Source organism: Mesoplodon bidens (assembly GCF_964165515.1).
Source record: "Mesoplodon bidens genome assembly, chromosome: 2".
In the NCBI taxonomy this organism is placed as follows: domain Eukaryota; kingdom Metazoa; phylum Chordata; class Mammalia; order Artiodactyla; family Ziphiidae; genus Mesoplodon; species Mesoplodon bidens.
In genome coordinates this window covers 160583213-160605774 of record NC_138177.1, presented here as the reverse complement: position 1 = coordinate 160605774, position 22562 = coordinate 160583213, and the positions used below count along the sequence as shown (strand labels likewise).

Below are 22562 nucleotides of genomic sequence, written 5' to 3'. Positions count from 1 at the left end.
TTTTAGGTGTTCGGGAAAAGGTAATCGGTATTATTGTGCTTTTTCATTCTACAAAGAGTTTCTGAGACCCCCTTGGACTAGATGCTGGAATGGCAGAGGTGAATGAGCACCACTTCTACCTGTGAAGACCTCACAGTCTGGTGGGGAAGTCACCCAGGGGAACATGACCGCACCAGGGTGTGATCAGCCCTGTAGTGCTTCACCAGATCTGGGTGGCGTCCTAACTCCATCACTTGCTAGCTGTGTGACTTTGGGCAAGTTGGTCAACCTCTCTGAGCTGCAGTTTCCTCTTCTGTTAAATGTACATCTCACAGGGCCATTGGGAAAATTCAGTGACATGATGCGTGTAACATACTCAGCACAGTGCCTGGCAAGTAGTAGGTGCTGAAACCAATGGTAGCTGCCATTTATTATTATTATTGTTATTGTTATTCCCATATACAAGGTGCTGTTGGGAACACAGAGGAAGTGACTGACTGGGGGTTCAGGGAAAGCTCCGTAGAAGAGGGAACACTTGAGCTGGGTCTTGAAGGATGAGTAGAAGTTCACCAAGTGGGAAAGGACACTCTAGGTAAGGAGCCTGTGATTCCAGGTTGAAATCTGTCAATGAGGGGTTTGTTCTTTGGGGGAATAAGGCAATTGTGTTCATCCCAACTTCCCCGAGTGCCCCTCACTGCCTCCTTCCAGGTCTGCCTGAGGGCTGTGTGCGCTCACCCTCCTGTAATAGCATCCACCTGTGACTCTGTCCCGGTGGCTGTGGGGTCCCTTGCCCATGGGAGTTGCCATGTCCCCATCTGTCCATGTTTGGGACCACAGATCTGGCCTGTTGGAGTTTGGTGCTGTCTGTCTGCATGTTCCTGTGACTCTGTCTGTCTGCATCGGTGTCCAGAGGACCTCCTGGGCCACACCTTGGAGGGCAACCTGCATGCTTCCTTGGCCTCCAGCTCTAACCAAATAGCCAGGCCTCCTTGGTCACCCCTTTCCCTGGCCCAGGGTAGCCCCCGCCTCTCATCTCCGTTCCATCCCTGGGGGCCTTCGACCAGTTCCCTCTCACTGCCTCCTCTCCTGGCTTCTCCAGGCCCGCCTACACTCAGCAGTCAGAGGGGCCTCGCTAAACCACAGATTCTGTCCTGTCACCTACTGCTTCAAGTCCAGACTCCTGGCCTCAGATTCTGGAACCGCCTTTCTAGGTCTGACCCTGGCCGTTGGCTCGAGCCTCATGTCCTGTCTCCTGGTCTACACTGATCACTTTAGCTCGCCTCACACACTGTGTTGCTTCTCACCCCCTGGGCCTTTGCGCAGGCTGCTGCTTTTGCCAGGAATGCTCCCCACTCCTTCTTTGCCCGGCTAACTCCCACTCATCCTTTAAGACCTAAAGCACGTATCACCTCCGCTGGGAAGTCCTCCCTGATCCTTTCTTTCCATCCTGTGCTCTGGGCTGCTCATCCCTGACTTGGCGGGCAGGAGCAAGTGACTTGCCCAAGATCACACAGCTGGTGTTTTGGAGCCAAGATTTGAACCTGGGTGCACTGGGCTCCAAATAAAGCAGGTTGTTCCGTGGTCCAGGTGAGGGGATAGTAGCTAGGACTTGTGAAGATGATGGAGTGGATTTGAGAGAGAGTTTGGAAGTGGAATCCCGAAGACGTGGCTGCTGGTGTATCTGAGCTGGGAGGGGAGGGAGGGGACGTGCTGTGGATGAGTGTCCGTGGCAGGAGCATCTGGGCAGATGGCGATGCCCCGCTTAGAGGGGATCGCTAGAGAAGTACATATTCTAGGGGAAGAGCAAGCCCAGCTCAGGCCTGCTGAGTCTGAGCAGCCCATGAGTGGTCAGGGAGGTAACTGGAAGGTGGGCCTAGAGCTCCAGGGGGCAGCCTGGTCTGGGGGTGGAGACCTGGGAGTTGGCTGGTATTTAAAGTCCTAGAGTGGATGGGCCATCCAGGGACTGAGGCTAGTGGAAGAGAGGAGCTCCCGCCCACCCTGAGGAGCCCAGGCTGTGTGGGGTGGGAGCTGGGAAAGAGCCTGAGAAGATGAGGGACCCAGGGCTCACGGCACACAGATCTTCTCAAAGGGCCCAGGTGGCCGGGAGGCCCTGAAGGACAGGACTGGAAGGTAGCCCTTCGGCTTTGACCGCATGGAGGTCCCTGGTGGCATGTGGCAGGCCTCACAGGCAAAAGTTTTTTGCAGAGGCTTGCGGGTCACGTGTCTGCTTCCTTCCTTAGCTCAGGGCTCCCAGAGGGCAGGGCTCTTCTCTTTGCCTTCGGTTCCCCAGCACCGGTTCCCAGTTTGGCCCAGAGGATGTATCCAGAACGAATGGATGGGCAGATGGGGGTGGGTGGGCGGCTCTAGGAGGTGTTTCATTCATTGACCCATCCAACTTTTTTCACCTTTTAGAGCAAGAAAGACAGAATGACAGCTTGCTCGCCCTACTGCAAGGATCAGGGCTGTGAGTCTCGAGGCTCAAAGCACAGTCTTGGCTTCTGTCTGGGGCATGAAGCCCAGTCTGCATGGCCTCCCCAGCCTCCTGCACGTCTCCTCTGCCTGTCCGATGTGCACACTCAGCCCAGCCGGCCTGGCTCCTCCGCCCTAGGCGCTGTCCTCAGACTCCTCCCTCTAACCTCGGGCCTCCAAGCTTCAGGCTCCCCGGCTTGCACACGGCCTGATGCCTCCTCACCAGCAGCATTCAGGGCCCTGCTGGCTGGCCTCAGTCTCTCACCACTCTCCAGCTCTCTTTGGTGTCAGTGGGTGGCTGCCCACTGTCCCAAACCTGCCTTATACTTTCATACCTCCATGTCCGCTCAAACTGTTGCCTCTGCCTGCATGCCCTTCTGCCCTGTCCATCTGTCCTAAACAGACACTGACCAGTCTCTCTGCTGCTTAAAATCTCTCCCTCAACACGAGGTCTGCGTGGCTTAGCCCGGCCCCGGCCACCCTGTCACGCGGGTCCCAGGGCTGCACAGGTGCACACCCACCTAGAAGGCTCGTTGGGGGCTCACGTGAGATGCTCTTGATGCACACCTGGCAATGTGCCTGACACTCAGTAAGGGCTCAGCAGACGCTCCCCCCTGCCCCCACCTGCCTTCCCTGCGCTGACACAGGGTAGATGTACACCAGTACCTGGGTCACTGACCAAATCATTAAGGAACTTAAGCCCAGCCAGAGAAGGACACAGAGAAATGAAGCAGAGGCTGTGCGGATTAGATTATGTGACCCAGGGCAGACCCTTCCCCTCTGTGTGCCTGCTTCCCCAACCAGGGTTAGGGGTGGTCCCTGGCTGACCAGGGGCCTGATAAGTGGCAGAGAGGATGCTCTATCCCAGCTCTGGGACCCCGTACCTCCCTGGCCAGGGTGGAGTTTGGGGAAGCCTTGACTTGGCATTGAACTGAAGAGGAGGAGAGGACAGCTCCCCCAGAACTGTCTGAGGAACAGTCGGGTACAGTGGGCAGAATCCTGGGCCAGGGCAGGAATGAAGCAGCGTGGCCTGTTTCAATCCCATTTTACAGATGAGGAAAACCGAGGCTCAGAGAGCCGATGCCCAGCACTGCAGTGCAGCACTCCCTCCTGTTTCCCCATCTGTGTGGCCAGGAGCAAGTGCTTCCCTCCTGGTGCCCTACCTTCTTCCTCTGTGAAATGGGGGTGAAGATTTTCCCTGCTTCCTGGGGCCCTGGTGAGAATGCTGCTGGGTACTGAGGGCTCTGTACACTGTCCGCAGTGCTAGGTAACTGTGTGGGACTGTCTTTAAAATAATTCTGATTATTTATTTCTTCATTTATTCATTCTGTCACACAACTCATGTTGATCACCTTCTGGGCCTGGGTGCCGGGGATGCCAAGCTGGACGAGACAGATGTATCCAATTCCCAGGCCTCTCTGAGGCAGCTCCCCAGCTCCTCTTCCCCTCAGCCCTGGAGCCTCCTCACCCTGGCTTTACAGCTCAGACCCCTTCACGTTTTCCCCAGTGGACAACAGCAAGGGAGGGACAGGTCTGAGGCTGCTGGGTGGATGGGCAGTGGGTGCTATGCCATCCTAAGACAGGACATATTCACAATCCTACAGTCAGTATGCTTTGTCCTTCCCCCTGAACAGCTAAGGGACTGGTGAGCTGGACTTTGGAGTCAGGCAGATAAGAGTGAGAATCTCAGCTCTCTGCTTACTTGCTGTGTGACCCTGACCAAGTCACTCCACCTCTCTGAACTTCAGTTTCCTTAGTAGTAAAATGGGGATGATAAGAGTACCTGCCTCTTGGTGTCAGTATGCCTGGCACAAGGTGGGCACTTAGTAAATGGTAGCCTTCTCACGATTTTTATTGTGTTGAGGTCTTTCTTTGAAAGGAGAAGTTCCAGGGATCTGGAGCAGTCAGGGAGAACTCCAGGCAGGAAGTGCTTCTGGTATTGGGTTGTGAAGGATGGGCAGGGTTGGATGGGTGGAGAGAAGTGCAGCTTGGTCTCTGTGGGTGGCGGGAGCAGGAGGGCTTTTAGAGCTGCCCCAGCCACCCAGAGGAGGATACTCTTGAGTCCCAGCCTGGCCAGGCTTGGACCCCAAGCAGGCCCCCAGGCTGGGAGTGAGAGGCAAGGACTTTTGCATACAGTTATTGAGTCGTCTGCATGTGGATATTTGTTCCACCAAGGACTGGGGTTTGCAAAGCAAGTTCCCCAGAGGAACTGGCTTGAGCAAATCTGATTTCTAGTCTTGACTCTGGCACCCTAGCCCTACGGTTTTGGACAGGTCTCTTTCCTTCTCTCCAGGCCTCAGTTTCTTCACCTATAAAATGGGATAATACCTCCTGTGCCTACTTCTCAAGTAAAGATCACGAGAGATAACTTATATAAAAGATCTTTCTTAAAGTGTTCTGATTAGGTTGTATCCTTATTGAAGGCTTTTTCCTGAAACCCTCTGCCTGCGATTCCAGTAGGGGCTTCTCCCACTTGTAGGGCTAGGAAAAAAGCTTAAAGCCACTTCATTTCAGCCTTGCCTATCATAAGAAACAGTTCCATTTAAGCAACCAATACTAGTAGGCATTTAGTTAGTAATTTCTGTAAGAGAGAGATAAATAAGAGAAATTTGATAGGGAGCAAGACTTAATGGAATGCCTCTGTCCAGCATGGTCCCTATAAGTCACTTCTTGACTTGCTCTAGGGTCACAGAAAGACTTGAACCCTATGGAAGACAAAGATAGCTTTGAAGGCCCACCCTTCATACTGCCCTGGTTGAAAAGCCCTTTTAACTGCACAGGAACTTGCCAGAGGTGAGGGCTACCAGACGGATTTTCACATAACTTCTATTGAAGAGCCCCAAACTGCCCTAGCCTCAGGCCTCCTCAACCCCCTCCTTAAGCACAGTGTTCCGACACATCCTTGTAGGGAAAATGTTTCTGGCCATGCTTGTTTCTTGAGGATAACTTTCCAGAGGTACGGTTTCTTTGGTCAAAAGTCAATACTGTAATCATTTGGGTCCCTGTAAATCATCCTGCCAAATTGCCCTTCAGAAAGGCTGTATCTGATGACCCAAGTTGCCCCCTGTGTTTTAATGGGGCCAGAGGGCAGGGATCAGGGAGGGGCAGTTGCCTCTGCTCTGTGGCTATTTACAAAGTTGCCCCAGGACCTCTCAGTTTGTCTCTGGACAGCAGGCTTCTGTGTGGAATCCATAGGGTTGGCTCTGCAGCCCAGGGCCCTTGGGGGGCGGGGGAATAGGGATTGGTCTGCGGGCATCACGGTGATGGGAGCGGGGGGTGGGGGGAGCTGGGAGTACTCTGTTTTGGATATGACTTTTGCTCTCTGGGGCCCACCGTGGGACACCTGAATTCCAGACTTTTCAGCCTGGAGATGTGGTTCTCTGGGCCTGGTAGGAGGCCTGCTCCGCTGCGGGGTGAGGGTCCCACGGGGGCAGGGATCCCAGACGCTGGCCCAGACTTGAGTGGGTGTAGCTGATGGGGGCTCGCCCCTGGCCGGTGGGGAGGGCCCTCTTCCCTGTGACAGTCGCTCTCTCCCCGCAGGATGGCCGAGCCTCGATTTAACAACCCCTACTTCTGGCCCCCTCCTCCAACCATGCCCAGCCAGGTAAGACGGAGCGTCGCCCCTCCCGCCACCCTCCCTCTCTCTCGGAGCTGCTTTGCTTTGCCCCGGGCTTTGGCTGCGGCCTGCGGGGCGAGGGGTGAGGGGTGAGGGGTTCGCGGGTGGCCCGGCGGCCCAAGCGCCGTCAGTACCTCTCCTCTCCCGCCCGCAGCTGGACAACCTGGTCCTGATTAACAAGATCAAGGAGCAGTTGATGGCGGAGAAGATCCGGCCGCCTCACCTGCCGCCCACGTCGGCCTCGTCGCAGCAGCCGCTCCTCGTGCCGCCGGCGCCGGCCGACAGCAGCCAGGCCGTCATGTCGCTGCCCAAGCTGCAGCAGGTGCCGGGGCTGCACCCCCAGGCCGTGCCGCAGCCTGACGTGGCGCTGCACGCGCGGCCGGCCACCAGCACGGTCACAGGTACCGCGGGGCCGGGTCGGGGGTGCTCGTGAGGGCTGGGCGGAGACTACCTGGGAGGGGCGTGGCCAGTATACCCTGCGGCGGGGCGGGGCGGGCAGTCAGGGCCTGGGGCGGGGGTGGAGCTTCCAGACTTCCTTCCATCCTGTACCCTGACGTAGCGTCCGGCTAAGCCACCTGGATGGAATGAGGTTGGGTCACTGCCCGTCGGGGGTTCACCAAGGAAGCCAAATCCACGTAGCTATTTCAGGAATCCAGAGGAGAGCCCTAACCAGACTTGGGGGGTGAGGGTTAAGGGAAGACTTCCTTGGAGGAGTCCCTATGCAAGGAAGGGTTGGTGGTTGACTAGGGAAACGGAGCAGCAGGAGGAAATAACATGTGCAGAGCGAGTAGAAAGCAAGGGTAGGACAGTGTCCGGGTCGGGAAGATCAAAAGATGATGATAACCGTCATAATATGGCAGTTAACTCCAGGTGAGCACCTGTTTATGTTCACCAGTATCCAGTTATTACTCCCAGCCGTTCTGTGAGGTGGCTACTGTTAGGTTGACTTAAAGAAACAGTCGCGTGTGGTTCACCCTAACGTTTCCATTGAACAGATGAGCAAACTGAGGCCCAGTTTCACAGCCATTAAGAGGCAGAGGCAGGCAGTGTGGTTCCAGAGCCCATGTGTGAACCCTTTTGCTCTACCGGTTCTGCTGAGGCTGGAAAGGAAGCAGGCGCCAGACTGTGAAGGGCCCTGGGGGCCACCTGTGCAGCTTGGATTTCACCCTCCGGCAGTGGGAGCGTGGAAGGTGTTTAAGTAGGCGAGGGAAATGCTCAGATTTGGGTGAGAAAGCTGGGGCTGGCTATAAGGTGGAGACTGGCTCGGTGGCAGGGAGAGCTGCAGGAGAGGGTGGTGGCCTGGACAAGGCAGCCTCAGAGGGATGGAGAGAAGGGGACAGATGTGAGGTTTGTTGAGGGGGGAGAGCGGACAGGGCTTGGTACTGGGCTGGGTGTAGGGGGTGAGGAGTGGGAGGGGGCAAGGGAGACTCCCAGGCACTGCCAGTGAGATGGAGTCGTAGGAGGGGGAGCGGGGTGGGGGAAAGATGTGAGCCCAGTCTTGGATAGATTGAGGCTGGGGGCTAGGGGGACATCCTAGGCAGTGTCACGAGGCTGGGCTGCCTGGTGCCCACCTCAGAGCCTGGTGGACAGGCTTTCTCCAGTGGCCACTGTATCTGGGCTGTGGTTCCTCCTCTGGCTGGCCCCGCCGCCAGCCAGATGCCTGTGCCTCTCTCCGCCTCTCCCTCCTGCCTCTCGGAGATGCCCAAGAGCCATGGGGCCCCGTGAGCCTCCCCACCAGGCCACAGCCACCCTCTGCACATCCCTCCTTATTATGACCTTATTAAATTTATTGTTTCATTATAAAAGTAATATTAAAAAAGTAATATAAGCATATTAAGGGAAATTTGGAAAGAAGAGAAACTAAGAAAAAAGAAAATCACTCATAATCCCCAGCTCATAACCCAGCAGCTTAGAGAGCCTTTTAATCTATTTCCTTCCTTTTCCATCTTTTTTGTTTTGTTTTTTAACATGCGGACGTGTTCTGATGAGCTCGTGGTAGGGCTGTACCCATGACTTGAACTTTCTTTTCCTACTCACCATTCTATCGTAAACATATTTAGTGCATTTTTTATTATAAAGGTAACTCATAGTCATTATAGAAAATTTAGAAATTGCAGACAAGCTAAAAGGAGAAAAAAATTTAACCCTCGTCCTACTGTTGTTAGCATTTTCATATGTTTTCTCTATAATTTATTTTATTTTATCCTTTAATCACAGATGTAAAAAATGGATGAATTCACCAGGTAAAAAATTCAAATAATATGGAAGCAGATAAAGTATGAATATCTCCTTTTACCAACAAATTCTTCTCCCTCCCCACAGAGAACCACAGTTTATACACAGTTTACTTTGGCGTGTCTCTTCTCTGATCTATTCCTGTGCTTTCACACACACCTACATTATCTGTATATAAATATGTAGTTTGGATGCGTGTTTTTTTAAAGAGGTGGGTTCATACTGTGTGTGTGGTTTATTACTTTTTCACCTGGCAGCATGTTTTGGCATTCTCTCTACGTCACTGCACATCTCTCTTGTTTTCATGGCTTCCCTGTTCTCCGTATTGAGGATGGACCACATCTCTTTACATAGTCCCTGCTGAGAATAGCAGGTTGTGTCCAGTTTTGTCTGATCACAGTTTTGTATGGAAGGTCCAAGTACGCAGATCTTTGTGCTCATGTGCAAATAAATATCTATGGGTGATTTCTAGAATTAGAATTGCTTCGTCAAAAGTTTTGTACATTTGAAATTTTAATAAACTATTGCCAAACCACCCTCCATTAAGGTTGATAAACGTACACTCCCAGCATGTATGAAACACACACAAAATACTGATGCCAACTCTGGATATTATCTTTTTCAATGCACAAATTTTGGGTTTCTTTTTTTAAAAAAGCATAGTTTTAACCATGTGATAGATATCATTTTCATCTTTTTGTGTACTTTACCTGATGTTGTAAATGTTTCTAGTCCCCTCGTTTTTAAAAGAATAACTTTTATTACAGAAATTTTTAAAAAAGGAAAAAGTTCTTTGTCAAAGAATCAGCAAGTACAGTTAAGCCAAAAAAATTGTTTTAAAATTACTCCTAATTCTACCATCCATATCACATTTTGGTGCATCTCCATCTCCTACTTAACTTTTTCTGCGCCTTAAAATTTTCCTTTCTTTTACAAACATAATCTCCTTTTTAATGGGCAGTTAATGTTCAGTAGAGGAGATCACAGTTTATTGAGCCCTTCCCTAATATTGCATACTTCAGTTGTCTCTAATTTTCGCTATTATAAATAACACAGTAGTGGACATCTTTGTGCCTCAGGGTTTTTTTTGTTTGTTTTTTGTTGGAATGATTTCCAAATTGCCCCCGTTACAGATAATAGGACTCAGTTTAGTCCTTACGTATCTAAGGAATCTTACACATACACAGTTCTCATTTGTACCCCTGAGTAATAATTTACAAAGGGAAGGGGAGGCTCAGAAAGGCTGGTGACCTGCCAGAGTCACACAGCTGGGTGATGGGGACTGAGCCAGCCTCTGCAGCTGCCCCTCACCCCTGCCCCACCCCCGTGTCTTCGCAGGTCTGGGGCTCTCCTCCCGGACCCCGGCTGTGAGCACGTCTGAGTCGAGTGCGGGCACGGGTACCAGCACCCCATCCACACCCACCACCACCAGCCAGAGCCGCCTCATCGCCTCGTCCCCCACCCTCATCTCAGGGATCACCAGCCCCCCCCTCCTGGACTCCATCAAGACAATCCAGGGCCACGGCCTGCTTGGCCCCCCCAAGTCCGAGCGCGGCCGAAAAAAGATCAAGGCGGAGAATCCAGGGGGACCGCCTGTCCTCGTAGTCCCCTACCCCATCCTGGCCTCGGGCGAGACTGCCAAGGAGGGCAAGACATACAGGTGGGGGTCTCGGTGGGAGGGCGTCCAGGTGGGCTTGGGTTAGAGGCCAGTGCCTCAGGCTGCAGCAGGGGCCCAGCAGTGGGGCACTGCAAAGAGGGGCCCCACAGGCAGAGGGTGAGGGCTACGGTCCAGAGGGGCGGGGTCTCCTGGCTCGCCCCGCCCACAACCCTTCAGAGGTGGTCTCTGTCTGGGGCCGCCCTCACCACAGCCTGGGATGTCGAGAGTCTGTTTCCTACACTCTTCAAGCAGTGTTCTGAACGCTCAACGTTAGAATCATCTGGAGAGCTTTCCAAAAATGCCAGTGCACCCCCAGAAGTTCCGATTTAACCTGCTGGGGGTAGACATGCGGAGGCCCCCAGGTCAGGCTTTCTTGAAAGCTCCGCAGAGGATTCTAAAGTACAGCCAGGGTGGAGAACCTCTCATCAGGAGTGCTGGAGCCCCTCCCCCAGAACCATGAGTCACCAGCCGCTCTTCCCTGTGAGGTGTAAGCCTGCTCCCCAGCCTGCTGTAAATCTGTCTCCAGGGGGAAGAGCTTTGGCCTCCAGATTGGAGGGTGTCCAGGCTGGGGGCCTGCCCGTGCCCCCTGGGCCCTCCCAGGAGAGCTCTGTCCCTGGTGCAAGGTCTCTCTGACGTAGAGGGTCTCCCCTGAGATGTCCAGGCACGGGGCCGGGGGCGGGGGCGGGAATCTTCCCGGTATGAACCTGCCTCTTGCCCACAGGTGTAAGGTATGCCCGCTGACCTTTTTCACCAAGTCTGAGATGCAGATCCACTCCAAGTCGCACACAGAGGCCAAGCCCCACAAGTGCCCGCACTGCTCCAAATCCTTTGCCAATGCCTCCTACCTGGCCCAGCACCTGCGCATCCACCTGGGCGTCAAGCCCTACCACTGCTCCTACTGTGATAAGTCCTTCCGACAGCTCTCCCACCTCCAACAGCATACCAGGTGAGTGGCCGGCCTCGTGCTGCCCCGATGCAGCCAGTTTCAGCTCAGCACCTGCACCTGGTGCATGGACCTGGTGCAAGGAGGGACAAGGACCTTCTCTAGGTGCCCGTTGCCCTCAGGGTCAAGACCAAACTGCTTTGCTTGTCATTCGAGGCCTTTTATGATATGGCCTCTGTGGACATCACTTCCCTCTGTTGCTCACCTGTAAGGTCTTTGCACGTGCTGTGTCCTTTACCTGAAACACCCTCCCCCTCCTTTGTCCTGTTTTCCTGGCCCTCTCCTATCTATCTCTCAGTAAAGCTTCCTCCAGGAAGTCCTCCCTGGCCCCCCTGAGCTGGTTCCACAGGCCCTGGGCTTCCCCATCCCAGCAGGGGTAGACTGTCTCCTACTTGCCGGGTTATTTGCCCACCACCCCCAATATATTGAGGGTTCTTGAAGGCAAGGGCTTGGTCTCCTCCGTTTCTACATCCCCAGTGGGTGGCACATAATAAACATTGAGGCATATGTTTAATATTTGTGGAATAAATAGAACTGGCTTTTACAGGGCATATGATTCATCCATTTAACAAATATGTGCAAGAGATGAATTGTAAATATGTATGCCAGACACGCCCCTAGGTGCTAGGGCTACAGCACTGAACAAAACAGACACAGATTCCTGCCCTCTTAGGGTGTACCGTCTAGTCGAAAGCATGAAAGGGGGATGCAGAGATAGACATGCTTTAAGGAAAGAGGTTTTTGCAGGGGAGTACAGACATCAGAAAGACTGGCTCGCCAAATAAAAATACCATAGGTATTTAAATAAATAAACTAAAGGTTACCGAATTACAGTTCATCTCTTCAGAGGGGAAGAAACACAGCAGTTTTCTCACATGATGGTTCTCATATCTATAAGCACGGCTGTGTGTCTGCCAATATCAGCATTGGCAGGGATAAAATTGTTTTTGCTGTGGAGTCTGTAACTCACAGAAAGCGCTCAAGGCTTTCTTTATTTTGGGCACTAAGGCTAGACACAGGGACCTTAGGTTTTGTTTGGTGGTGTTGTTATTTACTCATTTCTCTCCATTGTCTTTGTTTGCTTTACCCCAGGGGGCAAGATGTTTTGTCTGTTTCTCTGACTTTGGGGCATGATCAGTAGGTTTGATAGTAAGGAACAAATGACAGGATAGCGGGCAGGGTGGCATCAGTCTGATTTTCTCCATGCCTCCTGAGGCATGGATTTGACCACGTAGATTTGTTTCAGAAACTTTCTGATTTTGTCATGAATTTATTTTTTGAAGTTTGGCTAGTTTTATGGACATAGGTGTGTGTAATGAGGTGCTGATCAATAAACAGAGTCCTCCTGGTTGTATAGGGCTTCCCTGGTGGTGCAGTGGTTGAGAGTCCGCCTGCCGATGCAGGGGACACGGGTTTGTGCCCCGGTCCGGGAAGATCCCACATGCCGCCGAGCGGCTGGGCCTGTGAGCCATGGCCGCTGGGCCTGCACGTCCAGAGCCTGTGCTCCGCAACGGGAGAGGCCACAACAGTGAGAGGCCCGCATACTGCAAAAACAAACAAACAAACAAACAAACAGAGTCCTCCTGGTTGTATGGTTACTAAAATTAGAGCAGGCGACCCCAGGGTTTGAGAGTTAACTTCTGTCAGGAGATTTTGTAAAGCCCCCAGGTCATAATTTTAATCTGTATGTGTGAAAAAATTTCTCTTATCATCTTATCTAATCTAAGATCTATCTAAGTTCCTATCTAAGATCCATCCAATTCACCTCTTGTCAGGTTGTGCCTATACAACCTGTAACGGGAAGAGTACCATCTTTCTGGAGAATCCCAAGTTTGTCAGTGTTTCTGGGCTAGCAGGAATGACTTTCCCCATAACCTGAAAGGCAAGGATTCCACAAGCCATGGAGTAGATTCAGTTCAGTTTCCTGGAAGCCTGGGGAGGCTGCATTCCCACTTACAAAGTACAGGCCTTGTTTCTTACTATCAGGCTTGTCATGCCTAATTAAATCAGATTTGTCTTTAAATGTGACATTTCTGGCATGGTCATGGTTACAAATTTGATTTACCCAATTATATCCTGTTAGGAAGGAGGACAGATTCTTAGTGAACCTATTTACAGAAACTAATGGTCAGAAAAAGGAAAAGGTCTCAGTAAAGGCACTTGGAATATTTTTTAGCAATTGTTCTGAGTAGTTTTGTAGACAAGGCCAATAGTGTTTTCTCAATAGGACCATTATTTAAAAATTTCCTTGGTAATTCATTAGTTTATATCTATGTTAAATTTGTATAGTCCTCCTGCCGTGCCCCGCCCCCCCCCCCCCCAAATTCTGAAGGTTTAGCTGGAGCAAGGCACCATTTAAGGAATATCCTATTCCAGTTTGTTCAAATATAGCTTCCTAAATTGAAGATTAGGGATAGATCAAAGAAAATAAAAAGGGGCTTTCTCACATGCCCGTTAGAAAATAGAACATTAACCACAATTAAATCACTTCCATCCAGTTCTAGGTCATAATTCCTGTTCCCCAGTCTTGGGGAAGTTAGTCTGCTCTGCAAAGTTGCCTGCTTCTGGACTAAAGACTTGGTTCCTGCTTTGGCCTTGCGCAGTGTCTGGTCATGGTGATGGGTCATCTTGGAAGCCTGTGCCCCATGTCTCTTCCCAAAGTGTAAAGAGCCAAGTGTACTGGTACAGTCCTCTGCTGAGGCTGTCAGCTCTTGATGTTTCTTTCAGAAGACTCCATCTCTGACCTGAAGCACAGGCCTTGAGGCAAGTGTGAGGGAGGGAACCAGACCTGTTGATAAGACTAAATGACTCTGGTCATTTATTATATAACCAACAATATCAGAGTGGAGGAGAATAGAGGCCTCTATTAAGGTATAATGTATGACCAGTTGTTCAGATTCAGAGCATATTATAGGCAGCAGGGGTGTTGACACATTGTCATGGTCTTTTAATTGATCTCATAAAGCATGTGTTATGATTGGCACTAAAAAGCATAGTTAAATCTAGAAAAGAAATCTTTTTAAAGACAGTTCTCTGTGGATACTAATGGTACTAGTCCCTGTACATGAAAACAAGTTGTTAGGTTTCTTCCCTCTTAAGAAGTACACATATATATTATATGCAATTATATATTATATATGATATTACTATATATTATATTTATGTGAATTATATGTAATTACATATATACACACACATAAAATTAACTCAGGGAGATTGAGCTTCTTTTCTTTTGATCTGCCAACCTTCTTATGCTAGACACTTCATAGGCCAGCTCTCATTCTAGTGTTTCGCTAATTCGGATGTGGAGAATACAAAACATGCCCTCACTGGGAGCTTTTGTAAAGCAGGGGAGCAAATCTTTGGTGTTGCCCAGTGGCCAGCTGGAAACTCCAAACACATCTGGGTGTAAAAGTTACCTTGATATTTTATTATTCTGAAGGTGGGGCCTGGGTTTGAGAAAGGCTATAGCACAGAGTTGGTAGAATAGGCAGAACAGGAGCATCAGTCTGGTAGGAAATAAACAAACACAGTAGCAAGTAATAATTAGTAAGAATCCCAGTGTTTTCAGAAGTAGACATTTGTTTGAAAATATTATTTAAGACCATGACCAAACAAGCAACAAAAAATTAACAGGCCCTTGAGGGGAGAGTGTTTTTACATTTATTTATTTAATTTATGTATTATTTTTGGCTGTGTTGGATCTTCGTTGCTGTGCGTGGGCTTTCTCTAGTTGCAGCAAGTGGGGCTTCTCTTGTTGCAGAGCACGGGGTCTAGGCATGCAGGCTTCAGTAGTTGTGGCACACGTGCTCAGTAGTTGTGGTGCACAGGCTTAGTTGCTGCGAGGCATGTGGGACCTTTCCGGACTAGGTCTTGAACCCGTGTCCACTGCATTGGCAGGCGGATTCCTAACCACTGCGCCACCAGGGAAGCCCAAGGGGAGAGTGTTTTATCAGAACGTTCCTTGTTCAGGGATTGCTCTCTGTTCCTGAGGGCACAAATTTTTTCTCCCTCTATTTTTTTCTTTTGAGTGAGTTGAGTTCATAGCAGTTGGAAACCAAACAAGCAACATAAGAGGGTCCTATCAACATTTAGAGACAAATTATTAGTCATTAGGCAGTGGCGTATATAATTAAACCAATGTGTCCTAACCCAGTGACAAAGAGGCTGGTGTCCCTAGTGCCCACAAGTCCCAGAATCCTTAAGACAAACAAACCAAAAAAAAACCAAACATAAAGAAGCAACCAGATTCCAGGTTGCTTTTCTCCCATTCCACAGAGACTCCTGTTCTTTGCCCCTTGACAGAGAACCAGACAGGGCATATAATCAAATCCATTTTCTCAACGTTATGCCAGTAATAAAGGGGGTAAAAGAAGGTCATGTCAAAACAGAACCAGCCCCGGTCAAGTAATAAAAATAGAGCTAGAAGCAGGTTGAGCAGGATCCCCCTAGGAGTCGAGACAGATGTGCCTGGGAGCACGTGGCGGTTCACGTAATTGAACGGCGCTGGCAGTTCTGGAGCATCTTGGTGGGACCTCTGTCTATGAACGGAAGGCAGCAAGACAAGAAAAGCAGGTGACTTGCAAAGTGCTTGCAGAAATCCAGACTTCAGAAGGATCGGCCCTGTAAATTATAAATACATGTATTTAAGGGGAAAATTAACAGGAATTTGTAGTGAGTCTGTTCACGGTAGAGATACAGCAGTAGTCTCGTGCAGTTAGCATCTGGATAAGATCACACATCTGTAGATATCACGAGGCCGAAGTCAGGGGATAACCCTGTGTTATGAAGGAGTTAGTAAGGTATAAGAAAGGGCTCAACGTTTTACCTGTTTGGGGAACGTATGTTAGACAAAGTGATCCTGGATTTGTTTGTTTATTCAGGCTGCGGAGTGGTTTTTGCCTGTGTTTTCCTTCTGGCTGTACGATGTTGTGTACATGTGTGGTGATAATTGTGGCAGGGGTAGGTTTTCTCAAGTGTGATGATGGTGAAAACATCCTAGCGACAACTGTTCCTTGTCAGAGAGCTCCTAAGTGCCCAGCCCTGTAAATAAGGTGTTTACATATGAGGTGTCCATAAAGTCCTTACAAATCTGAAATAACAAATCTGAAAAGTGCCACGGAGAGGCAGCCATCTCGAGGAAGGTCCACTGTCACTGTATCTACCATCATTTTAGTTACAAAGCACAGTGGGACTGAAGCCATTCAATATAATGTGCCGCTTATTACCTGGAAAATAAAGGATAAATGATAACTAATGAATCCTCGATAATTTTATTTAAACATTGAATAAATTCCCCCTTTGTGTTTTTCATAAATTGTTTGTCTTAAAGAGACATGAGTGTATTAAAAACTAACACTGGGGGGACTTCCCTGGCGGTCCAGTGGTTAGGACTTCACGCTTTCACTATCGAGGGTGCGGGTTCAATCCCTGGTCGGGAAATTAAGATCCCGCGAGCCGTGCGGTGCGGCCAAAAAAACCCAAACCAAACCAAAACCAACAGTGTGAAACTGTCTTAGGAACGCCCTTTCAGTGAGTTACAGTCCTTATTATTATCCCCGTCTTAGAGGTGAGGAAACTGGGGCTCGGGAGGCACAATCGCTTGGCCAAGGCCACACCACTAAGAGGAGGCAGAAGCGAGATGTGAGCCAGAGCACCGACGAGCAGCCCCGCCTTGGAGGAGGGAAGGGGCTGGGGATGTTGGCTGCAGAAGAAACTCAGGTGGGAGCGAGGTCCAGGCAGGAGAGCAGGGCTAGTCTTCGGGGCCCCGGGGTAGGGCTGGGACAGTGGAGGTGAAGGAGCAGCCCAGGGGCCCCGATTTCAGCTCAGCTTCCCTGCGCCTGGAGTTAGTGGTGAGCTCCCCGTCACTACAGATGTGGGAGTCAGGCCTGGGTGCCCCCCTAGTGGGGTGATGCCCTGCAAAGAGAGGACTCTGATGTTGGGATTGAGGGCTTGGCCTTGACTTGAAATTCAGTGGTGAAGAGCTCAGGGGCCAGTTATCAGGGGGGAAACTTTGCTCCCTGAAGCCCTTCTGAGGCCCAGTGCTGGCTGCCATGCATAATGACAGGTCAGTGGTCAGAGGCTGGCTCTGGGCCAAAGGAACTCCCACCATGCACCGGGAGGCTGGTGGATGTGAAAACTTCCATGAAAGGGGGAAGTATGTAATGGAGGTTGGAGAGGATCATCAGAGTTGAGTGTTGAAGGGTCCATAGCCCTCTCTCATGAAAGATGGGAATGGTGTTCCCAGCAGGAGGAGCGGCACGATCAAAGGCTCAGAGACTTGCTGGGGGGTGTGGATTTGGATTCTGTCCTGGAAAAGGGAGAGACAGTGGGGGAGACCATGACAAGGTCAGGTCCCTGCGCTGCTGCTGTGGTGGAGGGGAGAGGCTGAGGCCGGGAGCTGTGGCACTTGGGGAGGAGGCCAGAGGAGCAAGGTCCTGAGGTAGGGCCTGATGTCCCTCGAGAACCATCCGTGGGTCAGTCAACAAACACTTGTGAAATACCCTTGAGGAATGGGCGTTGTTGATTATGTGGAACCTATTACTATTGTCAGTAATTGACTTCAGGGGGAAAGAACTCACCTTCCTATGTACCGAGTCCTCTCTGCTGAGCCTGTGCCAGGCCCTGGGATGATGGTGGTGAACGAGACCAAGGGCATTCTTGCTCTCAAGGAGGGAGGCAGCTTAGAAAACAGTGACTAGACATTGACAAAATACGTGCCCACGCACAGACTTCTGCTCAGGGGTGGGCTGCAGGGGCCAGGTCTAGTCTGGGGGGTCAGGAAAGGCTGCCACGATCAAGGGGCTTTTATACTGAGGACAGGAGTCTGGGTTTTAGCCAGGCATTAGCTGGGGGGAAAATGTGCCTGGAAGAGGATCGGCCTGGATACCAGACGGAAGGTAGGAAGGGACTTGGAATGCTGGGGCGGGGGGTGTGGAGGGAGGTGGTGGGCCTGAAGCCTTGGGGCAGGGAAGAGGCATGACTTGGGCAGCAGTGGGAGGCGAGGATTCTGGGGTGGGCGTTGCGGAATTTAAAACAAAATCAGCACATGTCCCGGGGTCCCTCGGTCCCCTCCGCCACCGAGTTCCACAGCCCTGGAGGGGAATGAGGATGGAATGAAATGGAGGGGTTCTGGCAGCAGGCGGAGCCGGTCCAGATGACCCTTAAGGTCCTTCTGTTGTAGAGATGGGGTGCCGTAGCCTGGGGTGATGTCCCCAAACATGTGACACCCCCAAATGTGCAGGTAGAATGGGGTCCTCAGAATTGGGCCAGCCCATTTCCACCTGGCCTGTCTCCATGCAGCCTGAGATGAGCCATCCCTGCCCTTGGGGTTCCCTGTCTAGTAGAGGAGACAGAGGAGGGGCAGCCTCGCTGCTGAGGATGCAGCCAGGGCACAGGGGTGGCGGGCAGAAGCATCGATCAGCTGTGGTTGCCAGATGAGAAATGGTCCTCTGACCAGGACGCAGGGTGCAGGAGCAGGGAGGTGAGGCCGAACCACATGTGAAGGGCTTCGAATGGCACACTGTGGAATTCGGACTGTCACTGCTCATAGTGGGCAGTCAAGTTCGTGGGCTTACCGACGGCAGGGAGTGTTCTTTATTCCAGCCTGGCCAGCACGGGGCCTGGCCTGGGGGACCTTAGTTTGTCTGACAAGTCTGTTGATGGGCGGAGCAAACCCAGGGCGGGCTGTGGCTTTAGGGAAGGAGCCAGACCAGGTGGTCAGAGCTGGATTCTCCCTCCACCTAATGCTGATCGGCAGCTTAGGCAAAAGAAGTTCAGGTCCAGTCTGCATTTCATTACCTACCTGCTTGGCACAGGGTTTGCCAAAGCAGGTGACTGAAGACAAGCCTAGGAGAGCAGGGAGGGCCTCCCGCCCCGGTGTGTGCGCCTCGCTCCCAAGCCCCATTTCCACACCCCATCCCGATCCTCCTCCATCCTCACCTGGCTGCTAGATGAGCGCAAACCGCAACAGCCAACAGAAAACCCGGCCATCAGCCTGTAAGTCACTGCTCCCAAGTCTCCTTCTCAGTGAGGACCCCGACCACCCTATTTAACATTGCACCCACCCCATGCACTCACGACCCCCCTCACCTGCTCTGCTTTTTCTCACAGCACTTTTTACCTTCTACACGCACTTTACTTAACTTATTTCATGCTCATTGTTTCCACAGGGCAGTGGGGTTTTTTGTGTTTTGTTCACGGATATGTTCCAAGCACCCAGGGTGGTGCCTGGCACATGGGTGCCTGATATAATAATTGTTAAATGAATGAATAGTAGTAATACTGGCAAGTGGTGATGGAGTCCTGACTCTGTGCCAGTACTTGGCTAAGCCCCTTCCACATATTATCTAATGGAATCTTCACAAAGCCCAGTGAAGTAAGGACTGTATTTTTATACCCATTTTGCAGATGAGGAAACCGAGGCTCAGTGATTTGACCAAGGTCACCCAGCTAGTAAATGGTAGAGCCAGTGTGAGGACAAAAAGGGGCTCACAGGAAGGACACAGAGGCTGACTTTCAGGGCCACCCTGTCCTGCATTCTCTCAGTAGCTGGGGTGATCACGTAGCCATGTGGGGAAGAGGCAGGAAATAGAAATGGGGGGCCAATTAAGAGGGTGATGTCTCCTGAGAGAAAGAGGCAGGGTGGGCAGGGAAGGTCCTGGCAAAGCTGTGAATCTGCCCTTTTCAGTGGGTGGTCTGCAGGTGGCTTTTTTAGAAGAGGGGCAGAATGCTGTCAAAGCAAGACTGCCATGATTAGCCGGGGGCCTGGGCGGGCTCTCTTGAGTGGGTGCTGGCGGAGGGCCAGGTTCAGCGGGGCCCTGTGGGGAGCGTGGAGGCTCTGGTCACAGAATGGCTGTGGGAGGCCAGAGAAGAAAGGACACGGGTAGCCTTTGAAGTCCCAGCTCTTGCCTGGGGCTCACTCTGGGGAGAGTGTGTGGAGCGGGGAGCCTGGGAGGCTTGGGGGCCAGAGGGGTGTGCAGGCTAGCCGAGGGCTTGGGGCTGGAGCTGGCCTGGGGGACCTGTCAGGGACGCCACCTCACTGGGCTGCCTGTTGCAGAATCCACACAGGCGACAGACCCTACAAGTGCCCACATCCTGGCTGCGAAAAGGCTTTCACTCAGCTCTCCAACCTCCAGGTGAGTGCCAGCCTGCCTCCGCCAGGTGCACAGCCCCTCCTCCCCAGGGGAGCCTAAGGAGGGGGTGGGGCTGGGGGAGTCCAGCCAGCTCCCGACCCCTGCTGTGCTCCCTGCAGTCTCACCAGCGCCAGCACAACAAGGACAAGCCCTACAAGTGTCCCAACTGCTACCGGGCCTACTCGGACTCCGCCTCCCTGCAGATCCACCTCTCGGCCCATGCCATCAAGCATGCCAAGGCCTACTGCTGCAGCATGTGCGGGCGGGCCTACACCTCGGTGAGTGCGGGGGCCCCCGGGAGCCTCTCCCTCTTCCCGGCCTGCTCAGACCTGTACTGACGCTCCCATTTTCCAGACGAGGAAACTGAGGCCGGGAGAAGGGCAGTGACTTCCCAAGATCACAGTGAGTGGCAGAGCCAGGGCTTCTGCTTTCCAGTTCTGTTTTCGGCTGCCTCAGGCCGAGCTCTCCCCAGGCAGCCTTTCGCCTGGGTTCTGGAGACGTGGTTTCTTCCAAGCAGTGTGGGGTGGTGGGCGGGGAGGCGCTGGCAACCTGCTCCCCAGAGCCAGGGAGGGAGAAGGACCTTTCCTCACTGGGGAAGCTGCAACCCCCGTCATGCCCACAAGGTGGCACAGTGACCTGGCCCAGAGCCACCTTCATCTCCCAGCAAAGGCCCAAACAGGGCCAGAAAGGTGCCAGTCCTCCATCCCTGGATGGGAGTTTTCCTAAACAAGGGCCTTTCACACCCAGGAGAGGGAGTCCAAGTGAGTCATTTTTGTGTGTCCTTCTGGCTATGTGTATCCAAATATTCTGGTTAACAGACCCCCACGTGTACCCAGGCAGATCACCAAGCCTCAGTTTCCTCATCTGTAAAATGGAAGAGGTAATAGTCCTTAACTTCTAGGGCTGTTGGCTGGCAGAGTCAGCGCCTGACAGACCTTAGCTAACACAATGATTTATTCACCCAGCGTTTGCTGAACACTTGTGCCAGGCACTTGGGAATCAGGATGAATCAAACAGACATATTCTTTGCCCCCAGGCAGGTTAGAGTCCACTGCTGGAGACAGACATTAAACAGGTAACCACATAAGTGGATATGTAATGACAAGTCGTGGTAACTGCTCTAAGCAGGCTTTCTCAACCTCGGCCCATGTTGACATCTTTGCCGAGGGGCGCTGTCCTGTGCGTTATAGGATGTTTAGCAACATCCTTGGCCTCTACCCACTAGCAACCCCTCCCTGAAAATGCCTCCAGACTTTGCCAAATGTCCCGGGAGCGGGGGGAATTTGCCTCTGATTGAGAACCACTGCTGTAAAGGAAAAAAGGGAAACATATGTTTTGAAAGGCAGCTGCAGGGAGGACAAAATGGAGTTGGGGAAGGGAGGTGGGCTGGGATAGGTGTATGAGGAAGTAACATTTAGAGGAAGCCTTGAAGGTGACTGGCCAGGTGAGCAGGCGTGGAGCGGGAAGGACTTCCCATGCAGGGGAACAGGGAATGCAAACACCCCCGACGTGGAACAGTCGCGGTATGTTCCAGGAACTGAAGGAAAATTAGGTCACACGAGGCTGTCGGTCCCTGTTAGGGAGTCTGGATGTTTTTCCGGGTGGAGTGGGGACCCATGGGGAGGGGACTGTCCAGGAGGGTAGTTTTGAAAGTTCACTTTGGCTGGAGAGGGGCGCGTGGATTGCACCTTCCTCTATGCATCCCCTCTTAGAGGAGGGGCCGCCAGCGGTCACAGCCATGGTTCTTAGAGGGGATCTGAACTCTGGGGGGCAGGGGTTGTCACATCTCACCTGGCTTGAGGCCCCACCCTGAACTGGGCCTGACTGGGCTCCACACAACAAGAATAATTACCTTTTTTTAAAAAAAAGACATATTAATGGATTGACCTTTAAACTACTTTAATACATAAAAGAAACATTTTAGAATAGTGAGCCCTCGTGTTCCCATCAGCCCCCAGAGCCTGGCATCAGTCTATCCTGCCTCATCCATATCCCTGTGTTTTGAAGTAAAACTGACATCACATTGTTCCATCTGAAAATTTTCACTTTGTGTCTTTAAACATAAAGACGCTGTTTTGAACTTATCCACAATACCTTTATAATACCTTAAAATGATTCGCCCTAGTCCTTAATATCGTCAAATACCCAGGTGGTATTCACATTTTCATTTGTCTCATGGATGCCGTAATTTATAATTTTATTATAAATTTTATTTTTTAATCAAGATCCAAATAAGATTCTCACATTGCACTGGGTCAATATATCTTTAAACTATTGGTCCTCCACCCCACCTCAACAACACTGCCTTTATTTTCTTTGCAATTTACTCATTGAAGAACAGTTTCCTAGTTTGGATTTTGCTGATTGCTGCCCTTCGGTGTTGTTTGATAGTGCTTTGCCACCACATTTGAGGGCTTCCTCTGCCGGATTCTGAGCAAGCTGAGGTATGAGGCCAAGGAGTGGCAGGTGGGAACCAGAGCACCACCTTAGTGTGAAAGCCTGTGGGCCTGCAGGTGAGCCTTGGGTCAC

General features: G+C 51.6%; 1 protein-coding gene across 5 annotated transcripts in view; it reads left to right on the top strand.

Annotated features, from left to right (window-relative positions):
* The window catches only part of ZNF362 (zinc finger protein 362), a 36960-nt gene that overhangs the window by 13173 nt on the left and 1225 nt on the right, over positions 1-22562 (top strand). For 2 of the 5 annotated variants that reach the window (XM_081225617.1, XM_081225619.1), the window contains exons 2-7: positions 5989-6052; positions 6219-6465; positions 9638-9959; positions 10678-10902; positions 19958-20036; positions 20153-20311. In XM_081225617.1, coding sequence (XP_081081743.1) covers positions 5990-6052; positions 6219-6465; positions 9638-9959; positions 10678-10902; positions 19958-20036; positions 20153-20311 — 1095 coding nt within the window. In that variant the 5' untranslated portion in view covers position 5989. Of the gene's footprint in view, positions 1-445; positions 572-2412; positions 2444-5222; positions 5242-5988; positions 6053-6218; positions 6466-9637; positions 9960-10677; positions 10903-19957; positions 20037-20152; positions 20312-22562 lie in introns of those variants that run through there. The other 3 variants (XM_081225616.1, XM_081225618.1, XM_081225615.1) reach the window with 3 other exon arrangements.